Source organism: Phyllobates terribilis, unplaced genomic scaffold (assembly GCF_046119375.1).
Source record: "Phyllobates terribilis strain yellow unplaced genomic scaffold, ASM4611937v1 Scaffold_11__3_contigs__length_659146591, whole genome shotgun sequence".
Lineage (NCBI taxonomy): Eukaryota > Metazoa > Chordata > Amphibia > Anura > Dendrobatidae > Phyllobates > Phyllobates terribilis.
In genome coordinates, this window is record NW_027362771.1 from 619,493,442 (window position 1) to 619,511,659 (window position 18,218).

Consider the following 18,218-nt stretch of genomic DNA (forward strand, 5'->3'; position numbering starts at 1 on the left):
TGTGAAGCTAAGGTGGGAGACACAGTGATTCAAATTGACTCTGTTTCCCAAAGTTCCAGATACACCTGAAAGCATCCCTAAGTAATAAACTTCCCTTTCACCTCTCCAGCACCGGCTGCCTTTGGCTGTTTAGTCAATGGCACATGCCAGTGGAGCAGGCGGTGGTGACATTGTGGCTTGACAGAATACTTGACACATTGATGTCAACTCTTTTGGAGAGGGAAGGATATTCTCTACTGCTTGGCAGTATAAGTGACTCCCAGTCAGGAATGATAGTGATGTTTCTAAAGTAAATGAAGGTCCTTCTGACCGGCCAATAACTGGGACCAATTAGGTGGCAAAAGGAGTACAGGTTCTGCTGCCAATAGAGGCACACAATGTCCTGGTTATAGACCTTTCCATTGCCAATTGTTGTGTTTTGCACCTCTATGGCTCACTTTTATTGGATTGATCCTTTGTGTTATGACCTGGCTACTGTTGCTTGAGTTTGTGTTACTTGAGTTGACACACATGTTGCTTTACAAGTCGATTGTAGGTCAACACCAGGTGAAAGTATCCCATTTTTACTCATATTTTAGCTTAATATCTCAAGGCACCATGTAGCGGATCAAAACTAACTCTCAAAAACTGTATACTTAGAGGAACAGCGGGAATAAAAAGCAAAAACTGTTCATTTTTTGATTTACTGAGAGGTTCTCTTTAAAATGAAGTAAAAAAGGTAACGAGCTGCTTATAATGTTTAGTATAATGAGGCAGCCTGCCTAAATATTTCTATTGTAGTGGCTTCAGGAGAGAAATTATAATATTGTATTCTACCTATTCAAATTAATGTCTCTCCATGAAATGCACATATGCCTGTGTCTGCCAGAGAAGAAGGAAAGAAGAATCCATATGGTAAGTGTATTGGGTAGGAGATCATAAGAGTGTCACCAGCTAAGAGTCCTACAGACACCTGGACTCTGCTACATGTGTTGCATAAACATTGTCTTCAAATTTTTGCAGCACATTGATCAGAAATTAAATGATTGAAGGCGTCATAAAAATTGCCATGTTTATGCATAATATTCTTAAAGTAACTTTACTTTTATAAACAGATCAGCCAGTTTTCAACCAGTCCTCTTCTGAGTGATCGGACAAAGTTCCCTTCCTTCTTCAGGATTGTCCCAAGTGATACTTTCCAGTCCCATGGGCTTGCTCGTCTTGTATTATATTATGGGTGGTCTTGGGTGGGACTGTTAGCAGCAGACAATGATTATGGTCAACAAGGAATTCAGCTTGTTAAGCAAGAATTACTAAAGGCTGGAGCTTGTGTAGAGTACATTGAGAACATTCTAATGAGTCAGCCGGATCGTAACGCTCCACATATTGTGAAAGTTATTAAAAGGTCAACAGCCAAAGTTGTGGTGGTTTTCTGTAATGACGTTGACTTGATGCCTATTTTGAATGAGTGGTTAAAAAAGAATGTTTCAAAGAAGATCTTCATTGCCAGTGATGCCTGGTCTACAACTAATATCTTTTCGACTGGGAAATTTTCCAAACTTCTTTATGGCACTATTGGCTTTGCATTTTCTAGTGGAACAATTCCTGGGTTGAAGGAATTTCTCAACAAGGTTCACTTAACTGTATCTTTTGGTAGGGAATGGACAAAGATATTTTGGGAGAAAACGTTTAACTGTACTTATATCTATGGTACAGATATTACAAATTCACAGTCTGATCATACAGTAAACCAATGCACGGGATACGAAAACTTACTAAACATTCAGAGCAGCTACAATGATGTGACCAGCTTGAGACCATCATATAATGTCTACACTTCAGTTCATGTGGTGGCTAACGCGTTGGAGGATCTTAGGAGATGTCATCATGAGAATGGTCCATTTTTAATGTCAAATTGTGCAGATAAATACAATTTTATGCCTTGGCAGGTATTATTTTCATTACAGTTCTTAGTATTGACATTATGAGTTGTGTATACATTACCCACCTCTAGGATTGCCACCTCTCAGTTAAATAGAGGTTCACTGTTGGTTGTTTAGTAGACCTGTCCTAAAGAAAATGGTAGATAGACTCCAAAAGAGTCAGTTGCTCAGATTCTTTTGTAACTCCCACACAATTTAGTAAAGAGGGTCAAATGGACATGTAGACTATATATGGTCGCTGATATTCGAGAATATAGAGGCTGATGTGCAGTTCTTGGCAACTGCTGCTATGCATTAAAAAGAACTGTGCAGCACAACTTCATTCAATATGTACTTTGGTGAATGCTAGAGTTAATAACAGCAGATCGTGGGTGTCTTGGACATTGGACCCCAACTACCTGATATTGACCATCTATTCTCAATATAAGTCATCATTACTAGCCCCTTTATGATATTGGACACATTGGTTCATCCTTTGTTGGGTTCTCATGTATGATGCCAGCTCAGCATCTGAGCTTGCATCAAGTCCAGAAGATATAGGCTGTGCTACACAGCTAGCATCTTCCTCTATCAGAAGTCAGTAAGGCTGAGTTCTGCCCATTGCAGTTAACCACCCATTTCCCGCCCCCACAATGCGATAATTGGGTGCCCATAGGTTCTCATAGCAATCAGGCGCCTGCTGAAAGTCAACATTCCTGATCTGTACCAGTGTCTGGACTTCATAGGAGATCATGATTTTTACTATAAAGTATACTGCAATATTATGGTAGCAGTATATTTCACAAATAATCAGGTTCAAGTCCTCTGAGGAGAAGAAAAAATAGAGTACAGACCAAAAGTTTGGACACACCATTTCATTTAAAGATTTTTCTGTATTTTCATGACTATGAAAATTGTACATTCACACTGAAGGCATCAAAACTATGAATTAACACATGTGGAATTATATACTTAACAAAAAAGTGTGAAACAACTGAAAATATGTCTTATATTCTAGGCTCTTCAAAGTAGCCACCTTTTGCTTTGATGACTGCTTTGCACATTCTTGGCATTCTCTTGATGAGCTTCAAGAGGTAATCACCGGAAATGGTCTTCCAACAATCTTGAAGGAGTTCCCAGAGATGCTTAGCACTTGTTGGCCCTTTTGTCTTCACTTTGTGGCCCAGCTCACCCCAAACCATCTCGATTGGGTTCAGGTCTGGGGACTGTGGAGGCCAGGTCATCTGGCGAAGCACCCCATCACTCTCCTTCTTGGTCAAATAGCCCTTACACAGCCTGGAGGTGTGTTTGGGGTCATTGCCCTGTGGAAAAATAAATGATGGTCCAACTAGACACAAATCGGATGGAATAGCATAGCTGCAAGATGCTGTGGTAGCCATGCTGGTTCAGTATGCCTTCAATTTTGAATAAATCCCTAGCAGTGCCACCAGCAAAGCACCCACACACCATCACACCTCCTCCTCCTTGCTTCACGCTGGGAACCAGGCATGTAGAGTCCATCCGTTCACTCGTCAGACCAAAGCACAGATTTCCACTGGTCTAATGTCCATTCCTTGTGTTCTTTAGCCCAAAAAAGTATTTTCTGCTTGTTGCCTGTCCTTAGCAGTGGTTCCTAGCAGCTATTTTACCATGAAGGCCTGCTGCACAAAGTCTCCTCTTAACCGTTGTTGTAGAGATGTGTTTGCTGCTAGAACTCTGTGTGGCATTGACCTGGTCTCTAATCTGAGCTGCTGTTAACCTGCGATTTCTGAGGCTGGTGACTCGGATAAACTTATCCTCAGAAGCAGAGGTGACTCTTGGTCTTCCTCTCCTGGGGCGGTCCTCATGTGAGCCAGTTTCTTTGTAGAGCTTGATGGTTTTTGCAACTGGACAAGGGGACACTTTCAAAGTTTGCCCAATTTTTCGTACTGACTGACCTTCATTTCTTAAAGTAATGATGGCCACTCGTTTTTCTTTACTTAGCTGCTTTTTTCTTGCCATAATACAAATTCTAACAGTCTATTCAGTAGGAGAATCAGCTGTGTATCCACCTGACTTCTGCACAACACAACTGATGGTCCCAATCCCATTTATAAGGCAAGAAATCCCACTTATTAAACCTGACAGAGCAAACCTGTGAAGTGAAAACCATTTCCGATGACTACCTCTTGAACCTCATCAAGAGAATGCCAAGAGTGTGCAAAGCAGTCATCAAAGCAAAAGATGGCTACTTTGAAGAACCTAGAATAGAAGACATATTTTCTGTTGTTTCACACTATTTCGTTAAGTATATAATTCCACATGTGTTAATTCATAGTTTTGATGCCTTCAGTGTGAATGTACATTTTTCAAAGTCTTGAAAATACAGAAAAATCTTTAAATGAGAAGGTGTGTCCAAACTTTTGGTCTGCACTGTATATATATATATATATATATATATATATATATATATATATATATAGTACAGACCAAAAGTTTGGACACACCTTCTCATTTAAAGATTTTTCTTTATTTTCATGACTATGAAAAGTGTACATTCACACTGAAGGCATCAAAACTATGAATTAACACAAGTGGAATTATATACTTAATAAAAAAGTGTGAAACAACTGAAAATATGTCTTTTATTCTAGGTACTTAAAAGCAGCCACCTTTTGCTTTAATGACTGCTTTGCACACTCTTGGCATTCTCTTGATGAGCTTCAAGAGGTAGTCACTGGAAATGGTCTTCCAACAATTTTGAAGGAGTTCCCATAGATGCTTAGCACTTGTTGGCCCTTTTGCCTTCACTCTGCGGTCCAGCTCACCCCAAACCATCTCGATTGGGTTCAGGTCTGGTGACTGTGGAGGGCAGCTCATCTGGTGTAGCACCCCATCACTCTCCTTCTTGGTCAAATAGCCCTTACACAGCCTGGAGGTGTGTTTGGGGTCATTGTCCTGTTGAAAAATAAATGATGGTCCAACTAAATGCAAACCGGATGGAATAGCATGCCGCTGCAAGATGCTGCCGTAGCCATGCTGGTTCAATATGCCTTCAATTTTGAATAAATCCAAAACAGTGTCACCAGCAAAGCACCCCCACACCATCACACCTCCTCCTCCATGCTTCACGGTGGGAACCAGGCATGTAGAGTCCATCCGTTCACCTTTTCTGCGTCGCACAAAGACACGGTGGTTGGAACCAAAGATCTCAAATTTGGACTCATCAGACCAAAGCACAGATTTCCACTGGTCTAATGTCCATCCCTTGTATTCTTTAGCCCATACAAGTCTCTTCTGCTGGTTGCCTGTCCTTAGCAGTGGTTTCCTAGCAGCTATTTTACCATAAAGGCCAGCTGCACAAAGTCTCCTCTTAACAATTGTTGAAGAGTTGTGTCTGCTGCTAGAACTCTGTGTGGCATTGACCTGGTCTCTAATCTAAGCTGCTGTTAACCTGCGATTTCTTAGGCTGGTGACTCGGATAAACTTATCCTCAGAAGCAGAGGTGACTCTTGGTCTTCCTTTCCTGGGGCGGTCCTTATGTGAGCCAGATTCTTTGTAGCGCTTGATGGTTTTTGCAACTGCACTTGGGGACACTTTCAAAGTTTGCCCAATTATTCAGACTGACTGACCTTAATTTCTTTAAGTAATGATGGCCACTCGTTTTTTTTTACTTAGCTGCTTTTTTCTTGCCATAATACAAATTCTAACAGTTTATTCAGTAGGATTATCAGCTGTGTATCCACCAGACTTCTGCTCAACACAACTGATGGTCCCAACCCCATTTATAAGGCAAGAAATCCCACTTATTAAACCTGACAGGGCACACCTGTGATGCTCATCAAGAGAATGCCAAGAGTGTGCAAAGCAGTCATTAAAGCAAAAGGTGGCTACTTTGAAGAACCTAGAATATAAGACATATTTTCAGTTGTTTCACACTTTTTTGTTAAGTATATAATTCCACATGTGTTAATTCATAGTTTTGATGCCTTCAGTGTGAATGTACAATTTTCATAGTCATGAAAATACAGCAAAATCTTTAAATGAAAAGGTGTGTCCAAACTTTTGGTCTGTACTGTATATATATATATATATATATATATATATATATATATATATATATTTATATATATACAGATATAGAGTTATATATATACTGTACTGTATATCTATATACACATATATAAACTGCTCAAAAATATAAAGGGAACACGTAAACAACACAATGTAACTCCAAGTCAGTAACACTTCTGTGAAATCTACCTGTCCAGTTATGAAGCGACACTGATTGTGAATCAATTTCTCCTGCTGTTGTGCAAATGTAACAGACAACTGGTAGAAATGATCAGCAATTAGCGAGACACCCCCTATAAAGGAGTGGTTCTGCAGGTGGTGACCACAGACCATTTCTCTGTTCTCATCCTTTTTGGCTGTTGTTTTCGTCACTTTTTCATTTTGCCATTGCTCTCACCCCTAGAGATACAGTAGCATGATGAGGTGTCTACAGTACAGCCCACAGAAGTTGCTCAGGTTGTGCAGTTCATCCACTATGGCACATCAGTGCGAGCTGTGGCTAGAAGGGTAGCTGTGTCTGTCAGCACAGTGTCCAGAGCATGGAGCTGATACCAGGAGATGTGGAGGGAGCCATAGGAGGGCAACAACCCAGCAGCAGGACTGTTACCTCCTCCTTTGTGTAAGGAGGAACAGGAGGAGCACTGCCAGAGCCCTCCAAAATGACCTTCAGCAGGCCACAAATGTGCATGTGTCTGCACAAACGCTTAGAAACAGACTCCATGAGGGTGGTATGAGGGCCCGACGTCCACAGATGGGAGTTGTGCTCACAGCCCAACACCGTACAGGACACTTGGCAATTGCCACAGAACACCAGGATTGGCAAAGTCGCCACTGGCGCCCTGTGCTCTTCACAGATGAAAGCAGGTTCACACTGAGCACATGTGACAGACGTGACGGAGTCTGGAGACGCCGTGGAGAGCGATCTGCTGCCTGCAACATCCTTCAGCATGACCGGTTTGGCAGTGGGTCAGTAATGGTGTGAGGTGGCATTTCTTTGGAGGGCCGCACAGCCCTCCATGTGCCCGCCAGAGGTAACCTGACTGCCATTAGGTACTGAGATGAGATCCTCAGACCCCTTGTGAGGCCATATGCTGGTGCGGTTGGCCCTGGGTTCCTCCTAATGCAGGAAAATGCCAGACCTCATGTGGTTGCAGTGTGTGAACAGTTCCTGCAAGATGAAGGCATTGAAGCTATGGACTGGCCCGCCCGTTCCCCAGACCTGAATCCGATTGAGCATATCTGGGACATCATGTCTCTCTCCATCCACCAACGTCATGTTGCACCACAGACTGTCCAGGAATTGGTGGATGCTTTAGTCCAGGTCTAGGAGGAGATCCCACAGGAGACCATCTGCAACCTCATCAGGAGCATGCCCAGGCGTTGTAGGGAGGTCATACAGGCACGTGGAGGCCACACACAATACTCAGCCTCATCAGGAGCATGCCCAGGCGTTGTAGGGAGGTCATACAGGCACGTGGAGGCCACACACAATACTCAGCCTCATCAGGAGCATGCCCAGGCGTTGTAGGGTCATCCAGGCACGTGGAGGCCACACACAATACTCAGCCTCATCAGGAGCATGCCCAGGCGTTGTAGGGTCATACAGGCACGTGGAGGCCACACACAATACTGATCCTCATTTTGACTTGTTTTAAGGACTTTAAATCAAAGTTGGATCAGCCTGTAGTGTGTTTTTCCACTTTAATTTTGGGGGTGACTCCAAATCCAGGCCTCCATTGGTTAATAAATGTGATTTCCATTGATGATTTTTGTGTGATTTTGTTGTCAGCACATTCAGCTTTGTACAGAACAAAGTATTCAATGAGAATATTTCATTCATTCAGATTTAGGATGGGTTATTTGAGTGTTCCCTTTATTTTTTTGAGCAGTGTATATATGTATATATATATATATATATATATATATATATATATATATACATATGTACACACACACACACACACAGTGGGTGAAATAAGTATTGAACATGTCACCAATTTTCTATGTAAATATATTTCTAAAGGTGCTATTTTCATGAAATTCTCACCAGATGTCAATAACAACCCATCCAATCCACACAGGCAAACATATCTAACCACCATAGATGTCCATAGATTAAGTTATGTGTAATAATGAGAAATGATACTGGGAAGACGTTTTGAACACACTTGTTGAAAAATACCTTATAGAAAAGCTTTGTTTTTATCACAACTTCAAGACGCCTCCTGTATGGAGAAACTAGTCACAGGCATTGATCAGCTGTGATATTGGCCCATTCTTCCACGCAAACACTCTTCAAATCCTGAAGGTACCGTGGGCTCCTTCTATGTACTCAGAGCTTTAGTTCCTTCCAAATGGTTGATACCTTTAAATGGCTAACTGAAAAGATGGTAACAAATTGCAAGCTTTCGAGACTACACAGGTCTCTTCATCAGGCTAATATACCACAAAATCTGAAGAGTCACATATTTATACACAATAAGACACCCAAAAAATGCAATAGGTATTAGGTAAGACAGGTGATGGAAAGTAGAGTTATTATGGAAGAGATAAACAGTTCTGGCTATAAATATTTTAGCAGTTAATAGATAAGGAGTGTGAAAGTTTTATTGTCCTGTGACTAGGTCCAGTGTTATGATGGCCTCACAAGTCTGAGGGGCACATTCCTTAGTTGATGTAGAATGACATAAATCCATGCGACACATTCATTCCTGCTCTGAAAGTGTTAAAGGTCACCATCAGTTTATATTCTGAGATTCTTCTTTCTCTTTGAGATTTGAAGTTACCTTTTAATACCAGTAATTTCATGTCTTTTATGCTGTGATCAGGGGAACAAAAATGCTGGGCTACAGGTAGATCTATTCTTTTTTCTTTTATCGTGTGGCGATGATGATTCATCCTTGTTCTAAGTCTTTGTCCTGTCTCCTTTGTTTACCTATTACCTATTGCATTTTTTGTGTGTCTTATTGTGTATAAATATGTGACTCTTCAGATTTTGTGGTATACTATACCTGATGAGACCTGAGTAGTCTCGAAAGCTTGCAATTTGTTACCATCTTTTCAGTTAGCCATTAAAATTTATCAACCACTGAGAACTCTCAAATCTAAATATTTTTCTATCTACTGGCTAACACGGTACAAGAATATTTATTTTCCCTAGTTCCTTCCATAAATTTTCTATAGGATTCAGGTTTGGTGATCGGCTTGGCCATTCTAGCAGCTTTATTTTCTTTCTCTGAATCAATTAAGAGTTTCCTTGGCTGTGTTTTTGGGATCATTGTCTAGGTCAAATGTCATTTTTCATCTTCATCATCCTGGTAGATGATAGCAGGTTTTTATCAAGAATTTTTCGATACATTTGTACATTCATCTTTCCTTCAATTTGCTTATCACCATGAGCGGTGACTTGGAATTTCGCACTTGGAAATTTTTTTTCCATTTTCCAGTTCAATGAATGGCATCATTCAAAGATTCAACTTGTCCAGAAAAAAAATAAACCTTCAATAGCTTCTCTATTGTATGTGGACAGAAAAATAAAACAATTATGGCTTTTGGAATAAGGGGAGGAAACAACAAAAATAATAATGTTGAGCCTTAATGGGTTTCCTAGTTGTTACTTTGTAATAACGGACACCACCAACAGAAAGACGTCAATCTGTTATTAAACTGGAAGCAATCCATCAGGCTACCTACTATTATCTCTAGATAGAGTGCATATCAACTATCGGATAAAACGTATACAGTACAGACCAAAAGTTTGGACACACCTTCTCATTTAAAGATTTTTCTGTATTTTCATGACTATGGAAATTGTACATTCACACTGAAGGCATCAAAACTATGAATTAACACACGTGGAAATATATACTTAACAAAAAAGTGTGAAACAACTGAAAATATGTTTTATATTCTAGGTTCTTCAAAGTAGCCACCTTTTGCTTTGATGACTGCTTTGCACACTCTTGGCATTCTCTTGATGAGCTTCAAGAGGTAGTCACCTGAAATGGTCTTCCAACAATCTTGAAGGAGTTCCCAGAGATGCTTAGCACTTGTTGGCCCTTTCTGCCTTCACTCTGCGGTCCAGCTCACCCCAAACCATCTCGATTGGGTTCAGGTCTGGTGACTGTGGAGGCCAGGTCATCCGGCGTAGCACCCCATCACTCTCTTCCTTGGTCATATAGCCCTTACACAGCCTGGAGGTGTGTTTTGGGGTCATTGTCCTGTTGAAAAATAAATGATGGTCCAACTAAACGCAAACCTGATGGAATAGCATGCCGCTGCAAGATGCTGTGGTAGCCATGCTGGTTCAGTATGCCTTCAATTTTGAATAAATCCCCAACAGTGTCACCAGCAAAGCACCCCCACACCATCACACCTCCTCCTCCATGCTTCACGGTGGGAACCAGGCATGTAGAGTCCATCCGTTTACCTTTTCTGCGTCGCACAAAGACACGGTGGTTGGAACCAAAGATCTCAAATTTGGATTCATCAGACCAAAGCACAGATTTCCACTGGTCTAATGTCCATTCCTTGTGCTCTTTAGCCCAAACTTGTCTCTTCTGCTTGTTGCCTGTCCTTAGCAGTGGTTTCCTAGCAGCTATTTTACCATGAAGGCCCGCTGCACAAAGTCTCCTCTTAACCGTTGTTGTAGAGATGTGTCTGCTGCTAGAATTCTGTGTGGCATTGACCTGGTCTCTAATCTGAGCTGTTGTTAACCTGCGATTTCTGAGGCTGGTGACTTGGATAAACTTATCCTCAGAAGCAGAGGTGACTCTTGGACTTCCTTTCCTGGGGCGGTCCTCATGTGAGCCAGTTTCTTTGTAGAGCTTGATGGTTTTTGCAACTGCACTTGGGGACACTTTCAAAGTTTGCCCAATTTTTCGGACTGACTGACCTTCATTTCTTATAGTAAAGATTGCCACTCGTTTTTCTTTACTTAGCTGCTTTTTTCTTGCCATAAAACAAATTCTAACAGTCTATTCAGTAGGACTATCAGCTGTGTATCCACCTGACTTCTGCACAACACAACTGATGGTCCCAATTCCATTTATAAGGCAAGAAATCCCACTTATTAAACCTGACAGGGCACACCTGTGAAGTGAAAACCATTTCCGGTGACAACCTCTTGAAGCTCATCAAGAGAATGCTAGAGTGTGCAAAGCAGTCATCAAAGCAAAAGGTGGCTACTTTGAAGAACCTACAATATAAGACATATTTTCAGTTGCTTCACACTTTTTTGTTAAGTATATAATTCCACATGTGTTAATTCATAGTTTTGATGCCTTCAGTGTGAATGTACAATTTTCATAGTCATGAAAATACAGAAAAATCTTTAAATGAGAAGGTGTGTCCAAACTTTTGGACTGTACTGTACATGTTTCATATCTCCTGTCAGTTATAAATAAAGTGCACACAAGCACAATATACAGTACAGACCAAAAGTTTGGACACACCTTCTCATTTAAAGATTTTTCTGTATTTTCAGGACTTTGAAATTTGTACATTCACACTGAAGGCATCAAAACTATGAATTAACACATGTGGAATTATATACTTAACAAAAAAGTGTGAATCAACTGAAAATATGTCTTATATTCTAGGTTCTTCAAAGTAGCCACCTTTTGCTTTGATGACTGCTTTGCACACTCTTGGCATTCTCTAGATGAGCTTCAAGAGGTAGTCATCGGAAATGGTTTTCACTTCACAGGTGTGCCCAGTCAGGTTTAATAGGTGGGATTTCTTGCCTTATAAGTGGGGTTGGGACCATCAGTTGTGTTGTGCAGAAGTCTGGTGGATACACAGCTGATAGTCCTATTGAATACACTGTTAGAATTTGTATTATGGCAAGAAAAAAGCAGCTAAGTAAAGGAAAACGAGTGGCCATCATTACTTTAAGAAATGAAGGTCAGTCAGTCCGAAAAAATGGGCAAACTTTGAAAGTGTCCCCAAGTGCAGTTGCAAAAACCATCAAGCGCTACAAAGAAACTGGCTCAAATGAGGACCGCCCCAGGAAAGGAAGACCAAGAGTCACCTCTGATTTTGAGGATAAGTTTATCAAAGGTCACCAGCCTCAGAAAACGCAGGTTAACAACAGCTCAGATTAGAGACCAGGTCAATGCCACACAGAGTTCTAGCAGCAGACACATCTCTACAACAACTGTTAAGAGGAGACTTTGTGCAGCAGGCCTTCATGGTAAAATAGCTGCTAGGAAACCACTGCTAAGGACAGGCAACAAGCAGGAGAGACTTGTTTAGGCTAAAGAACACAAGGAATGGACATTAGACCAGTGGAAATCTGTGCTTTGGTCTGATGAGTCCAAATTTTAGATCTTTGGTTCCAACCACCATGTCTTTGTACGAGGCAGAAAAGGTGAACGGATGGACTCTATGTTATGTTCTGCTACCAGAGCTAAGGAAAGAGAGGAGATCTGTCCCTACGATAGAACTCAGCTGAATCCCTACGATGTAACAGGGAACCTGATCCTGCGATCAGACCTGCTAAAGTCCTAAGCTAGTCTGTACGGAGACCTATAGATGTGGGGAAGGAATCCCTACAAGTACTAAGGACTGGGAGGAAAATGGGACACCTCCTAACAGAAATAGTAGCAGACAGACGAACAAACAAAATATATAGAACATAGAGGTCCGTAGACCAAGCAAACTAACAGAGTTAGATACAGAGCACAGGCTAGCTAGAAAGTAGTTATACAATGAAGTCCAGCAAAGCCAGAAGGGCGGAGCAGGATTAAATAGGCCAACAAGGTCATGTGACCAGCAAAGGAAAAAACCTAAGAGCAAGGTTCTAACACTCTACATGCCTGGTTCCCACTGTGAAGCATGGAGGAGGAGGTGTGATGGTGTGAGGGTGCTTTGCTGGTGACACTGTTGGGGATTTATTCAAAATTGAAGGCATACTGAACCAGCATGGCTACCACAGCATCTTGCAGCGGCATGCTATTCCATCAGGTCTGCATTTAGTTGGACCATCATTTATTTTTCAATAGGACAATGACCCCAAACACACCTCCAGGTTGTGTAAGAGCAATTTGACCAAGAATGAGAGTGATGGGGTGCTACGCCAGATGACCTGGCCTCCACAGTCACCAGACCTGAACCCAATCGAGATGGTTTGGGGTGAGCTGGACCGCAGAGTGAAGGCAAAAGGGCCAATAAGTGCTAAGCATCTCTGGCAACTCCTTCAAGATTGTTGGAAGACCATTTCCGGTGACTACCTCTTGAAGCTCATCAAGAGAATGCCAAGAGTGTGCAAAGCAGTCATCAAAGCAAAAGGTGGCTACTTTCCAGAACATAGAATATAAGACATATTTTCAGTTGTTTCAGACTTTTTTGTTAAGTATATAATTCCACATGTGTTAATTCATAGTTTTGATGCCTTCAGTGTGAATGTACAATTTTCAAAGTCATGAAAATACAGAAAAATCTTTAAATGAGAAGGTGTGTCCAAACTTTTGGTCTGTACTGTAGATCCCAAGTGATCCTCTCGTGTGGAAAAGGGCAATAGGGCTCATTTTCCCCCATTCCAGCTGACCAAAGGTTTTCTACTATTCTCCTGGTGAACTTCCCAATTGAGTTGGTTGAAACGCGTTAAGATTGAAGTCCGAAGATACCTCTGAGCTTGAGATGAGTTTTTTTTTACTAAGATGACATTTTGTGTGAGGCATGTATGAGCCTCATCTCTATAACTTGCACTTCATTTATGACTGACGGGATGTGATACATGTATGCACCTCATCAGCTAGTTAATACGCAGTCTATCTCTAGTCAATAATACATACACTGGTGAATTGCTACTTACCTAAAATTAGACTTGTGGTGTCTGTTATTGCATAGCACTAGTGATGAGCGAGCATGCTAGTTACTCGAGATTTACGAGCCTGCTCGGGTGTTTTCTGAGTATCTTCAGCGTGCTCGGATGTTATGTTTTAGTCACTTCATGCACATGATTTGCGTCTGTTTGACAGATTTAATACATGTGAGGAATGCCTGTATCTTAGGCATTCCTCACATTTATTAAAGCTCTCAAACTGTTGCAAATCATGAACATGGAGTGACTCAAACATAACACCCGAGCACGCTGAAGATAGTCGGCGAGCACCTGAGCATGCTCGCCGAAAGGGTTAACAGAACCTACTCGCTCATCACTACATAGGACCAAATCTGGACTCCATTAGGTCTAGACAATGAGGAATGGGATGCCATTATATCGATTAGGATTAGGGCACCAACCCCTGTGGCCAGAGATAAATTAGAGACTCGAAAGGTTAAGATTCAGTCTTATAAGGGGAAGAAAAATCAAAAGCACAAAATAAAAAACTGCCCGGTTAGGAAGTGGGTAGATGCCTGGACAACCCCTTTAATATAGAGAGATTTGTTTTGGATGCCCAGCTCCCTAATTCACAAGTGTTGTGAGGATGACTGCAGTTGTTACTTGAACGACTCAAGCCTCTACATTCAGGGCCGTCTCCAGAATTTTGTGGGCCCCGGGCGAAAAGTCCCAATGGACCCCTTAAACACATACCACGATTCATGATGTACAGATATGGCTGAGAAATATAGGAATAGTACAAGGCCAAAGATTTTGCTTACTTCTTACATTGTGATATATTTTGTAAATTCCACAATACCATACATATAGTATAATGCATCCCTGAGTCCTCCATATAATATAATGCACTCCTCATAATCCTCCATATATAATGCACAGCCCATATTCCTCTACATATAATGCACGGCCCATAGTTCTCCATATAATATAATGCACCCCTATAGTCCTCCATATTCCTCCATATAGTGTAATGCACAGACCATAGTCCTCCATATAAGTATAATACATGGCCCATATCCTTCATATAATATAATGCACTTCCATGTACTGTATATAATGCACAGCCCATAGTCATTCATGTAGCGTAATGCACAGCCTATAGTTCTCCTTAAAGTATAATGCACAGACCATAGTCATCCATTTAATATAATGCACTTCCAAATATATAATGCACAGCCCATATTCATTCATGTAGTTTAATGCACAGCCCATAGACCTCCATGTAGTATAATGCACAGCCCATAGTACTCCATGTAGTATAATGCACAGCCCATAGTCATCCATGTAGTATAACGCACAGGCCATAGTCCACACATATAGTATAATGCACAGCCCATAGTCCTCCATGTAGTATAATGCACAGCCCATAGTCATCCATATAGTATAATACACAGCCCATAGTCCTCCATGTAGTATAATGCACAGCCCATAGTACTCCATGTAGTATAATGCACAGCCCATAGTCCACACATATAGTATAATGCACAGCCCATAGTCCTCCATATAGTATAATGCACAGCACATAGTTCTCCATATAGTATAATGCACCCCCCATAGTCCACACATATAGTATAATGCACAGCCCATAGTCCACACATATAGTATAATGCACAGCCCATAGTCCACACATATAGTATAATGCACAGCCCATAGTTCTCCATGTAGTATAATGCACAGCCCATAGTTCTCCATATAGTATAATGCACAGCCCATAGTCATCCATGTAGTATAATGCACAGCCCATAGTTCTCCATGTAGTATAATGCACAGCCCATAGTTCTCCATATAGTATAATGCACAGCCCATAGTTCTCCATATAGTATAATGCACAGCACATAGTCCTCCATGTATTATAATGCACAGCCCATAGTCATTCATGTAGTTTAATTCACAGCCCATAGTCCTCCATGTAGTATAATGCACAGACCATAGTTCTCCATATAGTATAATGCAGCCCCCATAGTCCACACATATAGTATAATGCACAGCCCATAGTCCACACATATAGTATAATGCACAGCCCATAGTCCACACATATAGTATAATGCACATAGTTCTCCATGTAGTATAATGCACAGCCCATAGTTCTCCATATAGTATAATGCACAGCCCATAGTCCTCCATGTATTATAATGCACAGCCCATAGTCATTCATGTAGTTTAATGCACAGCCCATAGTCCTCCATGTAGTATAATGCACAGCCCATAGTCCACACATATAGTATAATGCACAGCCCATAGTCCACACATATAGTATAATGCACATAGTTCTCCATGTAGTATAATGCACAGCCCATAGTTCTCCATATAGTATAATGCACAGCCCATAGTCCTCCATGTATTATAATGCACAGCCCATAGTCATTCATGTAGTATAATGCACAGCCCATAGTCCTCCATGTAGTATAATGCACAGCCCATAGTTCTCCATATAGTATAATGCACAGCCCATAGTCCTCTACATATAAGCAAAGCCCATAGTCATCCATATAGTATAATGCACAGCCCAAAGTTCTCCATATAGTATAATGCACAGCCCATAGTCCTCTACATATAATGCACAGCCCATAGTTCTCCATATAATATAATGCACCCCTATATTCCTCCATATTCCTCAATATAGTATAATGCACTTCCTTATATATTGCACAGCCCATAATCCTCCATATAAGTATAATACACAGCCCATATCTTTCATATAATATAATGCACAGCCCATAGTCCATAGTATACAGTAGTATAATGCACATCCCATATTCCTTCATATAATATAATGCACTTCCATATATATAATGCACAGCCCATAGTCCTTCATTTAGTGTAATGCATAGCCCATAGTCCTTCATACAGTATAATGCACAGCCCATAGTCCTCCATGTAGTATAATGCACAGCCCATAGTCCACACATATAGTATAATACACAGCCCATAGTCATCCATGTAGTATAATGCACAGCGCATAGTCATCCATGTAGTATAATGCACAGCCCATAGTCCTCCATGTAGTATAATGCACAGCTCAAAGTCATCCATGTAATATAATGCACAGCCCATAGTCCACACATATAGTATAATGCACAGCTCAAAGTCATCCATGTAATATAATGCACAGCCCATAGTCATCCATATAGTATAATGCACAGGCCATAGTCATCCATGTAGTATAATGCACAGCCCATAGTCCTCCATGTAGTATAATGCACAGCCCATAGTCATCCATGTAGTATAATGCACAGCTTATAGTCATCCATGTAGTATAATGCACAGCCCATAGTCATCCATATAGTATAATGCACAGCCCATAGTCATCCATGTAGTATAATGCACAGCCCATAGTCATCCATATAGTATAATGCACAGCCCATAGTCATCCATGTAGTATAATGCACAGCCCATAGTCATCCATGTAGTATAATGCACAGCCGATAGTCATCCATGTAGTATAATGCACAGCCCATAGTCATTCATATAGTATAATGCACAGTTCATAGTCATCCATATAGTATAATGCACAGCCCATAGTCCTCCATGTAGTATAATGCACAGCCCATAGTCCTCCATACAGTATAATGCACAGCCCATAGTCATCCATGTAGTATAATGCACAGCCCATAGTCATCCATATAGTATAATGCACAGCCCAAAGTCATCCATGTAGTATAATGCACAGCCCATAGTCATCCATGTAGTATAATGCACAGCCGATAGTCATCCATGTAGTTTAATGCACAGCCCATAGTCATTCATATAGTATAATGCACAGTTCATAGTCATACATGAAGTATAATGCACATCCTGTTGTCCTCCATAGAGTATAATGCACAGTCCATAATTCTCTACATGTATTGCACAGCACATAGTTCTCCATATAATATAATGCACCACTATAGTCCTCCATATTCTGTCCTATAGTATAATGCACCTCCATATTTAATGCACAGCTCATAGACCTCCATATAGGTATAATACACAACCTATATTCCTCCATATAATATAATGCACCTCCATATATATAATGCACAGCCCTTAGTCATTCATGTAGTACAATGCACAGCCCATAATCATCCATGTAGTATAATGCACAGCCCATAGTCATCCATGTAGTATAATGCACAGCCCATAGTCCTTCATTTAGTGTAATGCACAGCCCATAGTCATCCATGTAGTATAATGCACAGCTTATAGTCATCCATATAGTATAATGCACAGCTCATAGACCTCCATATAGGTATAATACACAGCCTATATTCCTCCATATAATATAATGCACCTCCATATATATAATGCACAGCCCATAGTCATCCATGTAGTATAATGCACAGCCCATAGTCATCCATATAGTATAATGCACAGCCCATAGTCATCCATGTAGTATAATGCACAGCCCATAGTCCTTCATTTAGTATAATGCACAGCCC

At 40.9% G+C, this 18,218-nt stretch overlaps 1 protein-coding gene across 1 annotated transcript in view; it reads left to right on the forward strand.

The window, feature by feature from the left end:
- Window positions 1-18,218, forward strand: part of LOC141167401 (extracellular calcium-sensing receptor-like) — a 129,840-nt gene that overhangs the window by 73,846 nt on the left and 37,776 nt on the right. Inside the window, exon 4 of the mRNA XM_073654808.1 lies at window positions 1,095-1,928. Within this exon, the coding sequence (XP_073510909.1) occupies window positions 1,095-1,928 (834 nt within the window). The remainder of the gene's footprint in view (window positions 1-1,094; window positions 1,929-18,218) is intronic.